General features: G+C 33.3%; 1 protein-coding gene across 6 annotated transcripts in view; it reads right to left on the reverse strand.

The window, feature by feature from the left end:
• Nucleotides 1-21,533, reverse strand: part of LOC143238165 (peripheral plasma membrane protein CASK-like) — a 41,062-nt gene that overhangs the window by 7,443 nt on the left and 12,086 nt on the right. For all 6 annotated transcript variants that reach the window (XM_076478157.1, XM_076478153.1, XM_076478152.1 and 3 more), the window contains exons 2-5: nucleotides 8,455-8,628; nucleotides 5,980-6,058; nucleotides 4,351-4,436; nucleotides 3,018-3,086 (exon numbers count right to left, since the gene is read on the reverse strand). In XM_076478157.1, the coding sequence (XP_076334272.1) occupies nucleotides 3,018-3,086; nucleotides 4,351-4,436; nucleotides 5,980-6,058; nucleotides 8,455-8,535 (315 nt within the window). In that variant the 5' untranslated portion in view covers nucleotides 8,536-8,628. The remainder of the gene's footprint in view (nucleotides 1-3,017; nucleotides 3,087-4,350; nucleotides 4,437-5,979; nucleotides 6,059-8,454; nucleotides 8,629-21,533) is intronic.

The following is a 21,533-nucleotide window of genomic DNA, read 5'->3' on the forward strand; positions in this document are numbered from 1 at the left end:
GGTTCATAATAAACAAACAAAACTTTCAATCACTTATTTTTGATTGTTCAGAAATGAATCTGTATAAATATATTTAAATATAAGTTTATTTATCAATAATTTCTGTTCAAAGCTAGTTACCTACATTAATCAAAATGAAATTGTTTACAATGATTTGAAAACTATGACCAATGGCAAGTAAATATTTGATTATATATAGTTACAAATATTTATAGCTATGGCTAAGTGGTTAGCGCACTCGACTCCCATTTCGAGGGTCGCTGGTCCAAATCCCTGTCATACCAAACATACTCATCCTTTCAGCCGTTGGGGCGTTATAAAGCACGGTCAAATGCACTTTTCGTTGGTAAAAGAGTATAATATTCACAAGACAAACTAATCATAAAAAAGAACCACCGAAACTGTACACGAACCGAACATTTCTTCAGATCACGACTTCGGCAAAATTCCTAGGTTTAACCAACAAAACGAAGCTAAAGTGGGTTATATATATAAGTAATATACTTATCCAAATTTGGAAACGCATAAATTATTCAAGAAGTCTAATAAGGACGAGCCGAGGAACCTCGCCAGATAGTATAATTAAAATTTATAAAACACATATAAGACCAATCATAGAATACGCACGGTCAGCATGGTTAAATATAGCACCTAAACACATAAACAAAATACAGACAGCACAAAACTCAATAATTATTACAGCATACAAAGTCACTCACAGCACTTCATCACAATTCATACGCAGATATTCAAACCATAGCTGATAGACTCTTGCATAATTCTCTAAATTACTTTCAGAAAAACTGGCAAAAAATGACTTACTATGTGAGCTTGATCGCTACTACATACATGATGTAAATAGATCCAAGCATTTCTCTTTTGTTAATATCTATTTTAGAAATAAGAATGTCATATGGCCTCCTATTACCAGACTATAAAACCCACACTAGTGTAAGATTGATACTTCGACTCTTAAGAAAGGATTTTATTTTCATGACAAATGTTATTGACTAAAGAACTGGTATATACATGGACATTTGCCGGCTGAAAAGGGATCGGAGCAAGTGCTATTTACTACGACCCATATGTAGCTTTACCACCGACATCAGTTAATAAATTAATAGTACAGACAAGAGAAAGATGTCCAAGCGAACCTGAACCTCCCAGGTCTGCAAGACTAGAAACCTGGCAAGGAACAATCAAGCAACGAGAGATATAATGTAGTCCTAACGTTAACGATGAACCCATTAGCGTTTGAAGCTTATCTTTAAAACTATATATCTACCACATTATGTGTGGGTTCATGGCTATTTTTATTACCAGCCATCTAGTAACACACGAGTTACACAAATATACCATCATTACCATAATTTATTTTTTAATAATTTATGATGGTCTCTATGTATCTTACGTAAACATGGGGTGACTTTACCTAATTCTTTGTTATTTTCATATTGAGTGTTGTAACAGGCGAAAAAAAATCATTCAATGTAATTTATCGTATAGAACCTAGAGAAAACGATGCAAAAACTAATAGTTGTACATTGAACATTTTAACTTTAGATTATTCACTATTTAAATGAGAATAACTAAACATAAGTAATAATAAAACACGATTGTTTTGTAAGTAATAAAAAAACACGTAAAAGGGAACTAATGTTTTGATTGAGAAAGAGTCGTAAGTCAAGAGAAAATGAATCACAATGGGTAAAATGATTTTTTCGACCTTGATAACCTTAAACAATGTCATTCTTTATTTTTATATTACAACACAAATCCAATTTTTTTCATTTCGGATAAGGAAGACTGAAATATTTTTCTGTGAATTCAAACTGAGATAAATTGAGGCTGTTTTTGATTAGTCATTATTCAGATCTACACTTCATATTTTATTGCAGGTGTTATGCCTAACAATTCCATACATTTCAGCCTGAAAGCTGCAGGGTCGCAAGAACACAGTGCTCGAATAATGGAAACTATTAGTCCTCTAAACTGCAAATGGAGAAAAATAATTATCTGTCCTAAAATTTAACGAGATTATAAAAAAAAACGACTGTGGACTATTTCGAGATTCAAGGTGAACTAGCATAAAAGACTTGCACTCCGATGCGGGGTCGAAATAACCGTTATGGTTCGCAGAGGCTTCATGATATGACCAAAGCCCCTTCTCAGTTACTTCTATAGCTATTCCCATGGGAGTTTGTACTCAAAGAAAACTGTTAGAACAGCACCCATGGCACCTGTACACATGCTAGTTTGGTTCCACTAGCTGTTAAGAGAACATAAAATTTGATGCCAGGTTCAGGATCAGCGACCAAACTTACCATTAGACTTTTATCATGACCTTCCAGTCGCGTTGTAAAATCCCTTTGGTATATCTTTTATTAGAAGAGGGATTAAGCCATATAAATAAGAACACCCCAGGCCAACTCAAGCCTGCCTGCCAAATTTGGTCCTGCTAGACACAGAACTGTGTCAAGAGTTAACTGGAAATATATGTATACATACAAGTTGAATTAATATAAGATACAGCAAAAAAAAAAAACAACAAAAAACAATTTTCTGTTCGGTTCATTATTATTTAAGGTTGAAATCTGTAATGAATTAATCTTATTTTTATATTGGATTCATAGGTTATCAGGAGTTTTAATCACCAAAGCAATGGACCCAAAAGTAATATGATACCTAAATCTAAGCCAATATGGCTTAGAAATTGAGTACTTTGACCTCTAACATCTCAACTCCTACCTCTTTTAAAAGAGGCAGTTGTTAAAAGGCAGTCACACATAATATTTTGACGTAAGTTAATAATATCATTCACATAGTTAAATTTTTAAGCGGAACTGTCTGCTTAAGTTAATTGGTTAGTTACTTTGTTTTATTTAGTCATATTGATAAGGTCAAACTAATGGCGTATGTGTTCTCTAACCAAAGTTACTTTTTAGTAGAATTAGAAAACACATTCTAATTTAAAACATTAGAGTTTAATCAGTTTGATTTAATTAATTTCTCTTTACCTCACAAGGTGGTGGGACATTTCTGAAGCTTGGGATTATTTTGAAAGTGACACTACCTTGAATTTCCATCTGAAAGGTTAAAAACATCGTGAAAAATCAGTGCTATAAAAAGTTATTTCATTGTAGAATGCGATGCGGTTTGTAAATTGTTACTCTAAATAATTTTGTAGCTTATAAGAACCACACTGGAACATTGAGTCATTACGACTAATATACACTTACTAGATTTTAAAAAAATATATCTATTAGAATATTTGGTCACATAATTAAACAATTTTATTATTTCATTAAAACACTACACATACAGTGTTATCATTCCACACTTCTAGTTCATTGTGTACCGAATAAATACACACCCACATGTGGTATATTGTCGTACCTTAATCAAGGCCTTAACTTATAATTTGGAAACTCGATATTTACTGGCATACATTCCCTTTATAATGCTTTTTAAACCCCTTGAGGTCAACAGACCACAAGTTGAGAACCACTAGTCTAGAGTAAGTTAGCGAGTTTGTAAGTCATTTAATGAGTAATCATTGCATTATTTAGTCAGTTTGTCTATTACTGTTAGATGATTAGTCAATTAGATAATACAATGTTGTGAACAATGATTTTATGTTTTGATAATGTAATATAACATTTTCTTTATCATTATGTGGACCGAACTTTCTACTGTAGACTAATTATTCTACGACTTGAATTCATTGCAACAGGAATTACAACTTAAAAAAGTCTACAGGAACCTGCACAACATAACTTACGTGAACAATGTAAATATTATACCAATGTTTACATAACGGAAATTACTTAAACAATTTAAAAGTCTACCAAAATCTGAACAACTGAAAGTCATAGTGACAATCAAATATGTTTTACTGTATAGTGTACAGACAGACTCTGTAAAGTAGTATGATTTTTTAAAATTATTACATGTTGTCATGGCGGCAACATGTGATTCAAGGTTTATAGTATTATTTTGCTCTGGCATCTCAATTAATTCAAGCTCATTCAAACTTTCTTGTATATTCATTGGACTGCTCTTCTTTTTACAAAATAAACACCCCAAAACTTGGTCAACAATATAAATCATCACAACAATGTTTTTAAAACTCAGACATATGCGTTATCTTTGGGATTTTCTTTCAAATTCACTTACACGTTAATTCCTAATGATTAAAATATACAGCTATTTGATACCAACGTGTACAAGCTTTTTTAATTTTGTTTATAAATTGAACACTGAGAACATTTTAAGGTAGAATTACTGAAACCTGTACATACCAATCTTAATATGACAAACACACATATATACACAAACATGTAGCCCTACCAATATTTTCTGTAGCATATCTACTGATTGGTTTGTCACTAAAACTCCGTTTATTTCACGGATTTCATCTCCAACGTGTAATGAACCTGAAAACAATAACAATAATTTCTGTTGTCATTTGTTTACAACAAGGGACTCAAAATGAAGTGTAAAGATATATTGCTTACGGTATTTAAGTGAACTTCATGTCCTGTTATCAAGAATATATATATATATATATATATACAACTTTTGGGTGAAATAAAATTCTTATCATATTTTACATAAGTGTCGGAACTAGACAGGAAGTATCTGTTGGCAACAACAGTTAAGCCTTCTCTATAAAATTTTGAGAGGTTTACAATTTCTCAAATTGAAATGAGTTTCGGTCTAAAATAATGACTAGATATTAAAATATTAATATTCTAAAAACGGATTGGTCAAATATTTATAAAGGAAAGATAATATACTAAAACTAGGTTGAAAAAATAGAATATTACGTAAATTGGTTAGTAAATCGTTTATTACGTTACTTTTGATTGTGTTTGTTTCTCGATTTCCATTATAACTTTGCTCCCCAATGCTTACATGCTAAAAATCAGGTTTCGATACCAGTGTGGGCGAGTCACAGATAGCCCTTTATGTAACTTTACGCTTAACAACAAACCATACAACATACTAACCACACATGGTGTCAAAACTGTTTCGAATCACAAATCTAACTATAAAAATTCACTTAGTTTCTTTCTGTTTTGGGCAGGTTCACTTCTGACAAACGTGTTTTACTTTTGTCTTTATTCTCCTAATGCATATGGTAACATACCATTAAATATTGTGATGAATTATAATCCATCAATTTTAAACAATATACATTACAGTGTTTGTTTTAATGCAATAAATCTCTTAGTGTAATTTCACTTCAGTTGCATCATACATCAGGTATGCTCCAATGGAACCTACAAAAAGTGTTCCTTAGTTGATACTAATTCGTTATTTCATACTTAAGAAAAACGTGGCTCATCAGAATAATTAAAGAATTGGTGAACAACACTGTACTATTGGACTTATCACATGAAATATTAAACAGATATTCTGATAGTTTTTATATTTGTCCACTTCTTACTGCTGTTATATTTCTTGAATTTTAACGTAGATGAGTAAGATACATTTCTAAATTTTCAAAGCTACTAATATTGTTTGTCGCCACCCTAATTTTGAGCTACTGACCAGATGGAAAGCAGCCAGTTAGCAGCACCATACCATCCACTCTAATGGTTTGAGTGTCACTCTTATCAGTACCATAAAATGGGGGAATATTTTGTGTTATGTTTGGATTTGAAGTCGCGAGTCGCAAGCTCCAAAATCCAAAGACAAATATGTGCCCATATAAGGATAATTAAGGAAAAGCAAAAAGTATTTCAAAAGTCATAAGGTCATTCTGATAAAGTACAATAAAAGTTCAATTAATTTGTAAAACTTATTTCGTTGTGATTAAATATGGTAAAATGTAATTGGTTTAAAGTATTTAATTTTAGAAATGTTACGTAATTAAGAAAATATAAAAAAGTAACTTCTTTTTGCGAATTAAGTACAACTAAAAGAAGATTAATCATTACAACTGGTGGTGCTACTGTAAAGAGTCGTTTTTACCTTGTCTATGAACCATTCCTCCATGCATAATTCGAGCTACTATACAACGGTTGTTGTCATCCAATTTCAAGGTGATTCCCTGCAAATACAAAATAACCATAGAACAGCACAACAAAATTACTGTTTAGGCTTATTGCCTAATAGACTAGCATATTCACTACAAGGATCTTCAATGGTGTTAATATACCAAGAGTGTCTGTTCATGGAATATATAGTTCATTATGTCAAATAACTGGATGGGCATTTGTCTAAGGAACGAAACATGTCATTTTAATTCAAAGTAACACTACGTCGAAAGTTAATAAGAATTAAAACATTATAACATTTACATTTTGAAACCTATCTAGTTTAAAATAATCAAAGAAATATTTATACTCTGAAAATTGGGTAAATTAAAATATTCCTACAGGGTGTTTATAAAACCAGTATTTAGAGTATTTTTCATACATGCGTAAGAACTGGTGTTTGGAAATGATACTACAGTAATTTCCAATATTATCACTACCATTTCTTGGTTAATGGGTATTGAAACGTATAACATTTCCCCAGGAATCGTCTGAACTGCTGTCGAAGTGACATATCTTAGGTGTAAAATGGTTGCAGAGTTATGACAACAAACTTGTAACTTTTTAGAGCCACATAAACAGTAGCCAGCAGGGATGAACTCAGGAGAACCCGTTAGCCAGTTATGATACAGATATTTGGTTGCGGTGGAAAGTATATACTTTTCTTTGAAATGGTACTTTAAAGATATAATTGTGTAGATTACGAAAGCTGATCCATATTGTGGTGCACTGAAATACACATCACAGTCCATGTATTTAAATTTATTACTATGTGAATCGAACTTCGTTATGTCTTTTGACCAGAGCTACAAAATAGTCTTGTATCAAAAAGTTTATAATAATATGTTCTTGGTGGACGCTTAGTCATGCCTGTAAGCACTTTTTGTACAAAGCTTGTACGCTTAGCAAAATTAGATATTTACGTAAAGCTCCGTGTTTTTTTTTTCAAAGATATAACCTAAATAAAACCTATGGCATTTCACGTTCTATGACTTCAGTTCTAATTATAACAATAAGTCTTTTCCTCACTGAGTTGTCTGATACACCGTGATTTCCTTGTACAGTATAAAGTTTCCTAAGCAAGAAATTTCAAACATCGTAAGCTTGTCATGTGTATTATTTTGCTATATATATATTCCCCTCGGTGGACTCAGCAGACAGCCCGATGCGGCTTTGGTATAACAAAACACACACACACACACACATGCTGTATTTATATTAGCAAAAATGTATCAAACACTGTTCAGAATATGTTATTAAGCAAGTCTCATATTTATAACCAAAAAAAACGTTTTTCAGAAGTGAACACGTAAGAATTATATTCGTATTATTAAAAAAGGTCTGAATCGAGAATATGAATTGGATGATTGACGATTAATCACGAGCATATTGTCATTAGAGAGTACTTTTTTTTCAAAAATGTTTTTACTCCTTTTATTTGCATTCTTTACATTTGTATCGGGCATATATTGATTCAATTGTAACAAAAAACGATCGATCTATAGAAAATGACATCGTCTTGTTTATTTTAAATACGTGCGTGTGGGATTAGTATTTTCTGAAAATTACGTAATATAATCTTGTAACGACGGTTTAGGCTTCACTGAAAACTGTTCGACTAATCTTTGAACTAAAGAAATGAGAATATTCATCTCATAACCTACTTGGGTTAGTGTCAGGAGGATTGAAGTATTCATTGTATTAAAAGTTCTCTTTGTTCTTTTTTATTTTTGCTCTCGTGGCATTCACTGGTGCTGGTTTCAGACGAATTGTATCATACTACAGGTCAGTATTATCATACCAAGCTAATGCTTAAAACAGACAACTGGATTATAACTATAAATTCGAGTTAATTGCTGTTATATAAAATGATGTTGACAAAGTTAGGTGTAATTAAAAGGCTTTAGTGAAATGAACTTTATAATTGGTAATACTTAGAGCAAAGTTCCAAGGGTCTAAAGAGGTAAAAGTCATACCTTTTATTATCAAAGTTCCAAGGGTCTAAAGAGGTAAAAGTCATACCTTTTATTATCAAAGTTCCAAGGGTCTAAAGAGGTAAAAGTCATACCTTTTATTATCAAAGTTCCAAGGGTCTAAAGAGGTAAAAGTCATACCTTTTATTATCAAAGTTCCAAGGGTCTAAAGAGGTAAAAGTCATACCTTTTATTATCAAAGTTCCAAGGGTCTAAAGAGGTAAAAGTCATACCTTTTATTATCAAAGTTCCAAGGGTCTAAAGAGGTAAAAGTCATACCTTTTATTATCAAAGTTCCAAGGGTCTAAAGAGGTAAAAGTCATACCTTTTATTATCAAAGTTCCAAGGGTCTAAAGAGGTAAAAGTCATACCTTTTATTATCAAAGTTCCAAGGGTCTAAAGAGGTAAAAGTCATACCTTTTATTATTATAACTTACCATGGCTTCTTCTCCCTTCTTCTGGAACTCCACCACACGTGTTGTTTGTTCGTTTTCTATTTTGATATTAGCGAAAGACATTTTGAAAGGAACAGGGAATTGGTGATGAGCACCCTCTGGTGATTATTTATGAAAAGATTGCTTTGCTGTTATTTCATGTGTTTGGAACAAAACCTGCAAGAAGTAAATAACAATGTTATCATAAAGGACGTTTTTCTCTTTCGGATATTCACGAAAAGTTAAACAAAGGCTATCTGTTCTATCACGCCATAATTTTGAATTAGTAAAGTATTTTAAATGTCTAATATTGGGATATTATCCTAATCAACCTTTGGGCTTCTGTAATCGAATACTGAAGTTTGACCTAAACTGGAAGTGCGATTTTTTTATATATAAAAGCTCACAAACAAAAAATCCTAAGACCTACAGTCTAACACGTTAAACATTAGGCCTGCCATCTTATGTAAAGGATGGTATAATATGCTAATATTTATTGATATTTATTAAATCCAAACGTAATTATTACTCTATATTTGCAGCAGCTTTTAGAGAGCAAAATGAAGTTGCTGTATTAGACCTTCTTTATAACAGATATTTACTAGAAGGTAATTCAAATCAATGTCATTTTTAACGAATATCCAGGGGACATTTACAGGACAATTATTATTTGAAGCTTATACAAAGTTATCCCCTTCCCCCCCAAAAAATAATGTAAAACTTGCACTCCGTAATTTGGGGCCGTTGGTGTTAGAAAACTGATAATCAAATCTCTGTTCGGTTTGACAAGAATAGTTAAAAAGTCGACGGTAAGTGTTAATGATCAGTTCTAGTTTGTCATGAATATCAATGGCTGCGCATATAACATGATGTGTATTTGTACGAAATCCCACACACAAATGAATGAGAAAGCCTATACAAGGCGTGATTTTTTAAAATAAGTTTTTCTTTTTTTTATCCGTTCAGCATAGGGAGTTTATTGTATATTAAGTGTTATTTTTTCTAGAAGTATATTTATGTCTTATGTATTTGGAGTGAAAAAGGTGAGATAAAGCAGCGTTTTGGAGAAGTGTTTGTATACGAGCTCAAATAAGTCAAGTTAGTGAAGTAGGTAACTTATAGAAATCATATAAATCAAGTTAGTTTTGTAAGTAACTTACAGAAATCATATAAAGTTAATTTTGTAAGTAACTTATAGAAGTCATATAAATTAAGTTAGTGAAGTAAGTAATTTATAGAAATAATATAAATCAAGCTAGTAAACTCTTTTATTTTGGATCGGTCGAGGGTTGATGGTTCACCTTCGTTGTCGCAAAATCGAGCTCCCTACTCACAACCAATGGATGCATCTTAAGATTAACGCCCAAACTTCACTGTTCTATTAGAGCAGCCGAAGAATCATGGTGGATGTTGTTGGCTAGCTACTTATTTCTAACATATTATCGCGTATAGGTATCATAAAATAAGAAAGAACATTCAACGTTTAAAATTGAACAATGCTATATTAGGGACGGCTAGTGCAGATAGGCCTCGTGTAGATTTGCGCGATATTTAAAAAAACAACTACAACAAACAAACAATTCAATAGTCTATTGTAAGTGTATCGGTTACAATTTCATATCTCAGTTATCTCTGTAATAGAGAGCTGTTAGACATCACTTCTTCTTATTTGAAATAGATTCTCTATTATTTGAGTCACAGCTTTGCATATAAAACACCGACATGTTTCTTGGATATAAAAAGAAACAATAACAGTACATCTTCATAATAAAGATTTGTTATTAAGCTTTATATAACTTTATTTATTACAAAGTAAGCTATTGAAGCAGTATGGTGGCAGCATAGAGCTTCAGTACAGTCATGAAATAATATAGTGTAAGTAAAGAAGTAACGGAAACTTTTAATGAGTAAGCGTACGTACAGGAGAGCATAAAAAATCGTAAACAGAAATTCGTTACAACATAATACATATGTCTATGTAGAGTTGTCACCGACCCTAATAAAAGTAACTTTTATTGTGGAGTAATAAAAAAAAAAAAAGACTTATCCAAATAAAGTCGGATAGATCCCAGCGCCGAAGTTAATAATACAAATACCTTAGAAATTGTTCCGGATATTTAAATTATCTTTGGTTTGTTTTGAATTTCGCGCAAAGCTACACGACAACTATCTGCACTAGCCGTCCGTAATTTTGCAGTGTAAGACTAGAGGGAAGGCAGCTAGTTATCACCACCCTTTCCTAGATCGCACTCACATCAGAAGGTGCAGAGCTTATTTTAGTGCCATATAAAAGCGAGAATGAATGCAGGCATTTCTTTAACTGTAAGTTGCGGGTGTTGCTTGACTAGCTTGGTTAACTTATTTTCATTGACACTTTCTGATTAACTATGGATGGCTATTACTGAGCCTCAAAACCGCAAATCACAGAAATTTGGCACCAATGGCAAATATTTTCCACAAACGTTTGTAATTTGTTTCGCATCTTTGAAGTAACAAATACTGTAACTATTTTAAAGTCGTTTTTGCGTCAAAACTCATATTTAAGTAAACTTTATAATATGTCACAAAAGAACATACGCAGTGGACCGTTTTTAAAGAACATAACAAGAAGCCAGTATTTTGTTTAAAAAAACACTACCTTTTACGTCACTGTTTCTGTGACTTTCTTATTGGATTGCGATTCATTCTGGTTTAAGGGCGTGGGCGCATTATAAGAATAGCTTTTAAAGTCTAGTATAAGATCAAACAAGAGTAGTCCCAACTTTGCAGCATGGGTTATCGATTCGCTGATTTCCTTTTAATCTACCAAATCTAAATAATGAACAGTTGTGCGCAGGTAATCCTTGTGTGATTTTGCGCAAAATTCTAAAAGAAGGACAGAAATAACCTCAGCAAAAACAGCAAAACTAGAAAAATGACACTACACTTTTAACCTCAATAGAAAAATATTTTCAGAAGAATCGCTAAACAAGCTGATATTAATTTACCCATATCAACTTATTGTTGCACACCGCACAACCCATGTTTGGTTTCTAAACCTAAACTTTCAGTGTACGACATGTAGTTTTTCCGCTTTCTGTTAGCTGTTGAAACTCCTCAGTGATTCAGTAAACAAAACTCGATATCCTGCTCATGACGTTTATTACATGTTGTTTACGTAATAATGATTACTTATACAGCAGACCACTACAGCCGATAACGACTGGTAAACTCAACCTTGACTGCTAGTCCGTAGTATTAAACTTCTGATTATAACTTTTCAACATCACTCACTATATTGATTTATATCCAAGACATATGGAAAGGTCACAAGTTTTATTAAGATCATTCCCTGATCTCTTCAGATATGTCAAACAGCCAGGAAGTACAAAGATAACCTGTATGATTAACAACCAAAATATCCTCTTTAAGTCAAACTTATTTTTGGTAATAAGGGCATTTACGATTAGGCTTCTCGGGTTGACCAGGGTGTTTATAGTAAGTAAACCTTGTTGTATTCTACTTACACCTAAACTACATAGATCACCTTTCTGATTGTGATTTGGATTTTATCACCGTTTCTGATTCTTGCTCCATTAATGATTTAGTCTTATTAGTTGAGAAATTTTCACTTGGGCCAGTTCAATTTCTCCAAATATTCACCCCTCTTTATCATAACTCCATCAATTATTTTTCCGTTTTAAAAAAAAGATTCCACGTTTTCCATTTTTTTCCTATATTTTACAGCATTACTGTATTTCTCTGTCAGGTGAGATCTTTTTTCTAAAGCTTCTTTCCTGAAGCTCTGTCAGCAGCTGAATTTTTTGTGCTTCTGGCTTTCCTTTTTTTTTTTCTTATTTCTTCGTTTGTTTATGTCTTTTAGCTTAATCATGTTTCCGAGTTCCTTCCTTTAGTAACACACGCCTGAGGGGTTGAAAGCTAGGAGTTCAGTTTGAGAATCTCTGGGTTCTCCCCTAAATGACTTCTAAAATCTTATTTTTACTCACTCGTCAACCTGATGAAAATCTCAACACAGGGAGAGAAATTTACCCCTACATTTCGAACAGGTGCAGTCTATAAAAAAAAAACATTCACAATAGTGGAAAAAAAATCCTAAATAAATACTTTATTACATTTATTTTATTAGAGAGTGCTTTGCTTTAATAAACCTTAAGCCAACATAAGTATCACTAACTAACCCTATATTTTACGTATGTTACAGCTACTTCGGTTCAGTTTTTAATAATAAAAAATATTATATATTCCTAACATTTTTATGAACACAACAATTTATACCTATACTTCTCCAACAAGAATTATACCTACGAAAAGATTTAATAATTTTACCTTACTTCATGTTTCATGTTTTTCATCCTTCACACTTTTAGTGTTTTTGCTTAAAGTATTTTACTTAACGCTTGCACGAGTTTCATATTCTAAAAAAAAGTAACTCGATTTCAGAAATTTCATCAGTAAACACCAGTTGTCAGGTCAGTTTAAAACTCGAAACATCGATCATAGTTTTTGCTAAACATTTGGAATAAGAAAAAATCATTATAAACGCTTTTCTAAAACTAAATATTTAAAAACAAGAATATTTTTGATTGAGTTTAGTTTTGGAAAATATTAGAACGTAAAGATTAGTGAAGATTATAGGAGTGAAAACCAATACAGTGCAAGGTTATCCATTATAAACAGTAGTTTTATTAATGACTCAAACTGTGTGTTTAGTGAAAAAAGAAACAGTTTCCTCTGTTAATTACTCATTACTTATCGTTTGTTATCAGTAATGAGTTATGGTACAACGTGACTGATTGGAAGTTAGTTCTACAAATCTCAATTTTTTAAAAAATAACAACTAATATGAACTCTAAAACAACTGATTACACTGCACAACAAAGTTTTTGCTTTTTGAACACTGTTGGGTGTTCCTTATAGATTTTTGGCTGCTGATCACGAAAATCACATCCAAATTTGCCCATCATGTACCGTTTCATCGAAATCTTCAGCTTCACCAGAACATTGCTACAATGGAAAAACGATATCAGGGCAACTGGAATCCGTCAATGCTTGCTGACCACTGTTGGACACTGCAACGTGATGCACCGGACTTTGAATACAAACGAAAATCAGGAGCAAAACACTTTTAATTATATTGAACTTAATAGCGTATTAGAAACATAAACGCAATTAAATACGTTATTGCCGGTAAACAGTTAACTGTCTATTTCTCAGAGTTCCTACTATATTTGTGCATACCCACCAGGTACTTGTCACAATCAGCAAAAACTTTTTAGGAAGCAAATTTTTTTTCAAAAAATTGTTGTGCAGTGTTATATCTATATCATCAACAAGTTTTGGTAATTTGACTAAACTAGGTCAACTGTTTGGAATAGTCATAATAATGAGGTTAATTCATATGCAAAACCATATAAATTGATTGCAGGGTTTGTAGTATAAAACGTTAAGATGTTTTTGTTTTCATTTTATGGTTAGAAATGAATGTAAAAAATCGTGACTGTTTTCATTCTAAACATTGACTGAATTGACCGTCAAATAAATGTGAGATTATAAGTTTAAAATTATGCACATCAATGAGTTGCAATGCCATTCTGATAACAGTTTAAACAAAAGATAAAAAATATTGAAACCCATAAACAAAGGATGAGTCTTGATCGAAATACGATAATGACAATATCAAAGCTTCTCTGACTGTTAAGAGTCCTGAAGTCAATAAAGATAAGTTTATAATTATCTAGTTAATATTCTACCTTGTTGGAAGCTTCTTAGTGTAAATTTGACTTACCAAAAGGTTTGGTTTACTTTGAATTCCGCACAAAATTACACGAGGGCTATCTGCGCTAGCCGTCTCTGATTTAGCAGGGTAAGACCAGAGGGTAGGGCAGTTAGCCAGCACCACCCACCGCCAACTTTTGGGCTACTCTTTAACCAACTATTAGTTGGATTGATCTTCACATTATAGCACCCCCAGGGTGGAAGGGCGAGCATGTTTGGTGCGAGGGGGATTCGAACCCACAGCCCTCTGATTATAAGTTGAGTGCCTTAACCACATGGCCATGCTTAAGAAAAGAACAACCCGTAAACACACCAAATAGTCGATATACACTTTTATAAAATATTGTATCAGATAATCTCAGAGATGTTACTACTTTTTTGCTGAGGAATAAGATTACACTGCTTAAAATATGACCATTAATTTAACGTTACAGTGAAATAAGTTTGAAACCTTAAAATATTTCACGGTATCTTCTGTTAAATTCACAGCAATTTACTGTTAGATTTTACTGGAAGTTACCCTAAAATAACTATTTTATTCTGTATTTTCAATGTTTCAAACTGTTATTATACAAATAAATATCCTTAAGTTAACGGTTATTCCACGTAAAATAAATGTCTTATTACGTATTTCAATTGTTTTTCCGTATCATTTCACAAAGCCTCTCTTTAATTAATGTTTAACTCACATAAAACATATTTTAATGTGTATATAATGTGACGGTCAATCCCAAAGAGTAGCCCAAGAGTTGGCGGTGGGTGGTGATAACTAGCTGTTTTCCCTCTAGTCTTACACTGCTAAATTAGGGATGGCTAGCGCAGATTGCCCTCGAGTAGCTTTGCGCGAAATTCATAAACAAACAAACAAGTCCACAGACATACCGCTGGTGGTTTGATGTTGTTTTAAAAATGGTTCTATATATTGAAATTTTTAAGAATAATTTCAGTAAAATGAAAGTATATATATTTGTATAGTATTTTCCCCATCATTTTAATGTTTGAGCCATACGGCTTTTAACATTGAAAAATAACGGTAAACTTCATGTACTTTACGTGATTTTTTTAAAGTGTAAATGAAATAGACAAAACAGTTTTGTCGATTTCCATCGTGTGCCTTCTCCCCAGCAGTATGTTTGCGGACTCACATCGTTAGAAAGTGGGTTTAGATACCCGTCCGTGTTGGGCAGAGTACAGATAGCCCTTTGTGAAGCTTGTGCTTAATTCCAAACTAACAACTCCATCGTGTGAAAGTTTGCATAACGAAATAAACACAGTTAGCTTTTCATGCTCTAAATAGTTCGAATATCACTAAAACAACCACACCAAATATATGCTCAAGTATCTATTTTACTCTTGTATTAACTAAGAACTGCATGAAAAATTGTAATTTACAACCATGTAATAAAAGCTGTTTGTTTGTGTTTAGAAGAACGCGAGCATTTCTCGAACGAGTTTTTAAAATACGTGTTTACCAGTTTGAAAGTAAACCTTGGTAATTGTATTTAAAATGTTGAACGACTTCTTAGTTTGAAATAATTTTAAGTTACCTGTAATAAAGTACTCATAATATAAGTGTCAGAGAGGGTATGATTACCACAATAATAATTTACGTCATCTGGAATTAAATTCTAAAGGCAGGCAATAAATATACGTAAATAGGAGGACTAATTTGTTATATATATATTTAAGGATTTAGAGTGTATATGGGCGTATAGTGATAAAAAGTTTACGTTATAATAAGTATAATATTTTGTGAAATGTAAGGAGAGGGGCAAGTAGCTAAAGACTTAGCTTGGTCTGACAACTATAATTATAATTAGCATGCCCTGACTGTGAATATGAAGGTACATGGTTCGCGTGTCTTGGCACGCCACAAAGAGAAAAGAGAAAATCCTTCTTATCGCTCTGGTCTAGCGTAACCCAGTGGTTAGCGTATCAAAATGCAGATCTACGAATCTAATATTCACAAAAAGAAAAGTGTTCCACCTACGGGGTCACGGATGTTTTTGATCAGACAAGAATAGTGGTTAGTGTTGTTGACTAGCTGCCTTTCCTATAGGACCATGTAAATACAGCTAAAAGAGTGAAAAGGCAAAGAAAATGATAGATTGTATTATAGCGTCACGTGAGGTTTCAATTTTTCAAAATCTAGGCTTAACTAATTGCTACTCCAATATAACAGTAACGTCTGCAAACAAATTATGCTCCTCCCTTCCCTGTGAAACAGCGGTAAGTCTACGGATTTACAACCCTAAAATCAACTATTAGATACCTCTAAATGGACACAGCAGATAGTCCAGTGTGGTTTTAGTATAATAAAACACACACAGAAAAGGAAAAGTATGAATGTGTATTCCCTTAAAGTAAATATTCTAATTCGTTATCTGCTCTTTATCCAATAATCAAATGTATTTAAATGATCTTGGGTAAGTTGAGGTTTCGTATACACATTTAAACAGGTTCAAGAAAAAACATAACATAAACAAGAAAATTATATGTTTTTCGTGACATAAATATAAATCAAGAACTGTTTGTTTGTTTCTTTTGAATTTCACGCAAAGCTACTCAAGGGCTACCTGCGCTAACCGTCCCTAATTTAGCAGTGTAAAACTAGAGGGAAGGCAGCTAGTCATCACCACCCACCGCCAACTCTTGAGCTACTCTTTTATCAACGAATAGTGGGATTGACTGTCACATTATAACGCCCCCACGACTGAAAGGGCGAGCATGTTTGGTGCGACGGGGATTCGAATCCACGACCCTCAGATTACGAGTCAAACGTCTTAACCCACATGGCCATACCAAGCCTTAACTCAAGAAAAGATAAAACTTCCGTAATCAGGACAGCAAATGTAGTCAGTTGTGCGAAATATTTACCTGTCTATTTGATCTAAAGACAAACAACTGGGATAAAAATACTGGCTTTGATGAAGATAAATTGTGCTTAGTATAACGTTACAAGTAGAAGCTGTTATTGTTGTTGGTTTGAACTAAGCACAAACCTATACAATGGGCTATCTGTGCTCTGTCCACCAGGGTATCGAAACTCGATGTTTAGCGTTGTAAGTCTGCAGGCATACCGTTGTGCCACTTGTGTGCACAAGTAGAAGCAGTGATGTCACTTGCTACTTCGTACGAAAATAGAAAAAACATAGCCTAAGTATTTCACCGTGAACATATTTTGATTGTGTTTGTAAAATTCGTTGTTTAATATAGGACTTCTCCTTCTGTGAATTATGTAATTTTCTTGTAAGTTGAACAAGTAACTATAGCGACATACAGTTGTTTAAATTGACTTCAAGCGATGGAAAAAGCCAAATACTGTACCTGTTTGTGTATCTCAGGACAGCTGGTATGGGTATTAGCACTTTTATCAAAATAAAGAAGAGAACAACATCTTTGACCTTCTTACCGAGCAGTTAGAAACTCTCTTTATTAGCCTGAAGATGACTTTATACGTTACTCTCTGATTTATTTTGTTAAAAGTGTTGATCTCCATGCCAGCTGTCCTGAGATACATTTTTATTTCAAGTGGGTTTTTCGTCATCACGACTGTACTCGTTTACTTTCCTTTTTTGTGTGAGTTATTATGTAAATATTCACTAGAAACCTGTTGTGTAGCTTCAATATTGACAGTTGTGATCTTGATTATGTGTTCTTTCCTTTTTTTTCTTCAAGCTAACTGATTGAAACTCGAACAGAACCTGATGAAGTAATCTTTCTGAAATTCGACATATTTGTTTTTGACTCACAGCTATTTTTGATCTACAAAGTTTTGATTGCTCTGTAAATGTACCTTCGAAGGGCCTTCGGAAGTGTTCTGTTTCAAAATTAAATAAAACTAAAATGAATAGTAAGAAATAGTTTTATTTTTTGCTTTAGAATTTCATATGTCATGTTGTATTATAACCTACGAAGTGAATAAAGCATCTCGTATGGCACGCGCATGCTTAACTGATGTCACGACAGTACAAATTGCAATGTGAAGCTTTTTTATGAGAAGACATTTTAATGTTTACTGGATGGCTGACAGACCACACATTATTGTAATTGGTGCGAATGGTTGGAACAGGTGAACCCTTGAGGCAGCCTTCAGCCATCTTTCGGGACTCGACATGCACGAAATCGTACTATTTTGACAAGATGTCAATGGTCGTTAACTACAATATGAAAGACCATTACCCTGATTTCTGCTTCTTAATTATTTTGAAGATCTTTATTTAGAAATAATGATATTTGAAGTTTAAACGGTCATGCTTATCGCGATGACTTCCTCCGCTGGCGAGTTATTCACATCTGCTGTGAATCGTGATTATTATGACTTTTTCAATTTCTTTTGGCCTATTTGTTGTTTGGAGAAACGCTTAAGGACTTTAAGCTTCACCAAAGGCGTTGTAAAGATTAACTTTCCAATAGTTTCATCATTTAGTATGTTTTCATATTAAAGTATAAGTTCAGTGTGGTGAGTAAAAGACAATACAAAATAGAGTGCATATAATATTTATAATATTTCTCTATTGGTTTTTCCCTAAGTTTCCCTTGAAACATTCAGACGGATGGCGAGTTATACGTGTATTAAAGAGGCTCTCGAGATTCTGATAAGTTGGATTTATGACGTGTTTATACATACATGAATTATCTCGTATATGAGAATATAACTTCAGCCACATCACTAGCACTAGCCATATAATAATGTCAAACCTACAGAGAAACCAAGCTCTGACTAATAACGTATATACGAAATTAATTATATTGATCTGTATAAATTATATAATAGGTAAAAAAAAAAACGCATCACGCTGAATTAAAAAAATAAAATCTTGTATAAAGAAGGCCGACCCGGCATGGCCAGGTGGGCTAAGACGTTTTGAGGATCGTGGGTTCGAATCCCTGTCACACCAATCATGCTCGCCATTAAAGCCGTGGGAGCATTATAATGATTCCGTTAATCCCTCTATTCGTTGGTAAAAGAGTAACCCACGAGTTGGCAATGGGTGGTGAGGACTAGTCTTACAATGCTAGTGCAGATAGCCCTCGTGTAGCTTTGGGCGAAATTCAAAGCAAACAAATCGTATAAACAACATCACACTTGATAAATAGGTAACATATCGATTAAACTACATCATAGTTTACAAAATAAGATCCCTTTAAAGACATAACAGTGAATAAATGAAATAATTTGTTCAATAAGCAACATTATGTTGTGTAAATTATGTAACATCCCGGACTTAAGTCGCCATTAAATTAAACGGTACACCAAACAATTTAAAGGAAAAATTTACTTTGTAATACATTACTCACGAAAATGAAAGGATAATGAGGTTTTCACATGTTTTTTTCTTCAAAATCCGAGAGAAACATTCAAGATAGAAAAAAGTTGTTTATTACAAATGTAAGGCAAACTGTACTAAGGAAGCAGAATCTTAGTGTAGATGTAACAGAAGGGGAAAATTAACAAAAATTTGCACAGATGTCAAATAACAATAACGTATTTAAATGAGCAAATTAAACTAAATGCATCTTGTAACGTTATACGGAACATTATTTATCAGCAGGACCCTATCCGTGCAACGTGCTGTCATTTTCACAAATGAGTTGCTATTCACCTTACAATCAGATAACATTTATTCTGAGTTGTAAAGAAACTAGAATTAAATCTGCTTCATACTCACACAGGAATGTAACATTTATAGCGATGGTAGATGTATGGCTTGTTTGTTTTTTGCATTTCGCACAAAGCTACACAAGGGCTATCTGCGCTAGCCGTCCCTAATTTAGCAGTGTAAGACTAGAGGCAAGGCAGTTAGTCATCGTTATCCACCGCTAACTCTTGGGCTACTCTTTTATCAACAAATAGTGAGATTGACTGTAACATTATAATGCTCCCACGGCTGAAAGGGCGAGCATGTTTGGTGCGACGGAGATTCGAACCCGCGACCCTCGGATTACGAGTCGAGTGCCTTAACCACCTGGCCATGGCAAGCCATGTGTAGTTTAAGCAGGATTAAGCACTTATGATGCACCGGCCTCTTATATTCTGTAGAATAATATCAATATTTCTATTCGTAATTTCGTAATAGAGGTTACATCCTACATTCCTTTGTGTCACTATACACTCGTACAGTTTTCTAGTTTTAAGCTTACTGTGTGAAAATTCTCATCTTCACCATGCTGGACAGATGTTTGAATTGTGTAGCTTTTATTCTTAACAGAATTAAATCAGGTATTTAGGTAGGGGCTAGAAGGGACTCAGCCCCAGGGCTCATGATCATAATGGGGGCCCATTGATAATTTTATTCCATGTAAAATTACATAGGATGTAGAACCCACAAAAAGTATTAACCTCTGGGCCTACACGACCTTATATCCGCCACTGAATTAAATAACGCGCCATTAAGCAATGCAAAATTAAAAAAAATATATTTTGTTAAAACAGCTATTTCAAACGAGTAGTCTAAGATAACTCAGGACCTTATCAAACTCCGAATTCTGATTTTTAGGCATATAACACCAGTGCCAAGTTTTACTAGCTGTTCATAGTGATTATCCTCTATATTAAAACGAACGTTTATAAACTCTAAAGATATTAAACAAAATATGCTAAATATCAGTTTGTGAGTACAGGATGAATGATCAATATATATATTTCAGATCAAATAAACTTCTTTTCAGATGCTTTATTCGTATACATATTATTTGAGGGGGTAATAGATACAGGCCTGTACCCAGAATGATTGTGTGTGTGTGCGTTTTCTCATAGCAAAGCCACATCAGGCTATCTGCTTAACCCACCGAGGGGTATCGAACCCCTTATTTTAGCGTTGTAAATCCGTAGATATACCGCTGTACTAGCGGGGAGGCAGAATGTTTGAAAGGGGCGTTTTAATTTGTGAGATAAAAAAATCCAACACATACTGTGCGAAACACAATCAACACATAAAGCGTATTAATGTTACAGGGTATGGTGGCATGTCCCTTCCCCCCAGAAAATGTGTAAAAAATAGGTATGTAAAATTAACTTTGCATGAAATACAACATAAACAATTTCATGGCTGTTTATATAAACAAACGTACAAAACGTTAAATACCATAAGTAGCTACACTATGACTATATAATATTATTTTTCCCTGACAAAAAAACCGGGAGTTATTTTGTACTTCTCCATGCGTATGTGCGTAATATATTTTTGCATTTGTCATTTTTCCTTGGAATACCTACAGTGTTACATTTGCTGATTATTTTGAGAAGTGTGTTCGTGTTCGTGTGAAAGTGAGTAGAACGTATCTGCATGTAAGCACATGTTGTT

This window comes from Tachypleus tridentatus, chromosome 13, assembly GCF_004210375.1.
Source record: "Tachypleus tridentatus isolate NWPU-2018 chromosome 13, ASM421037v1, whole genome shotgun sequence".
Classification (NCBI taxonomy): Eukaryota; Metazoa; Arthropoda; class Merostomata; order Xiphosura; family Limulidae; genus Tachypleus; species Tachypleus tridentatus.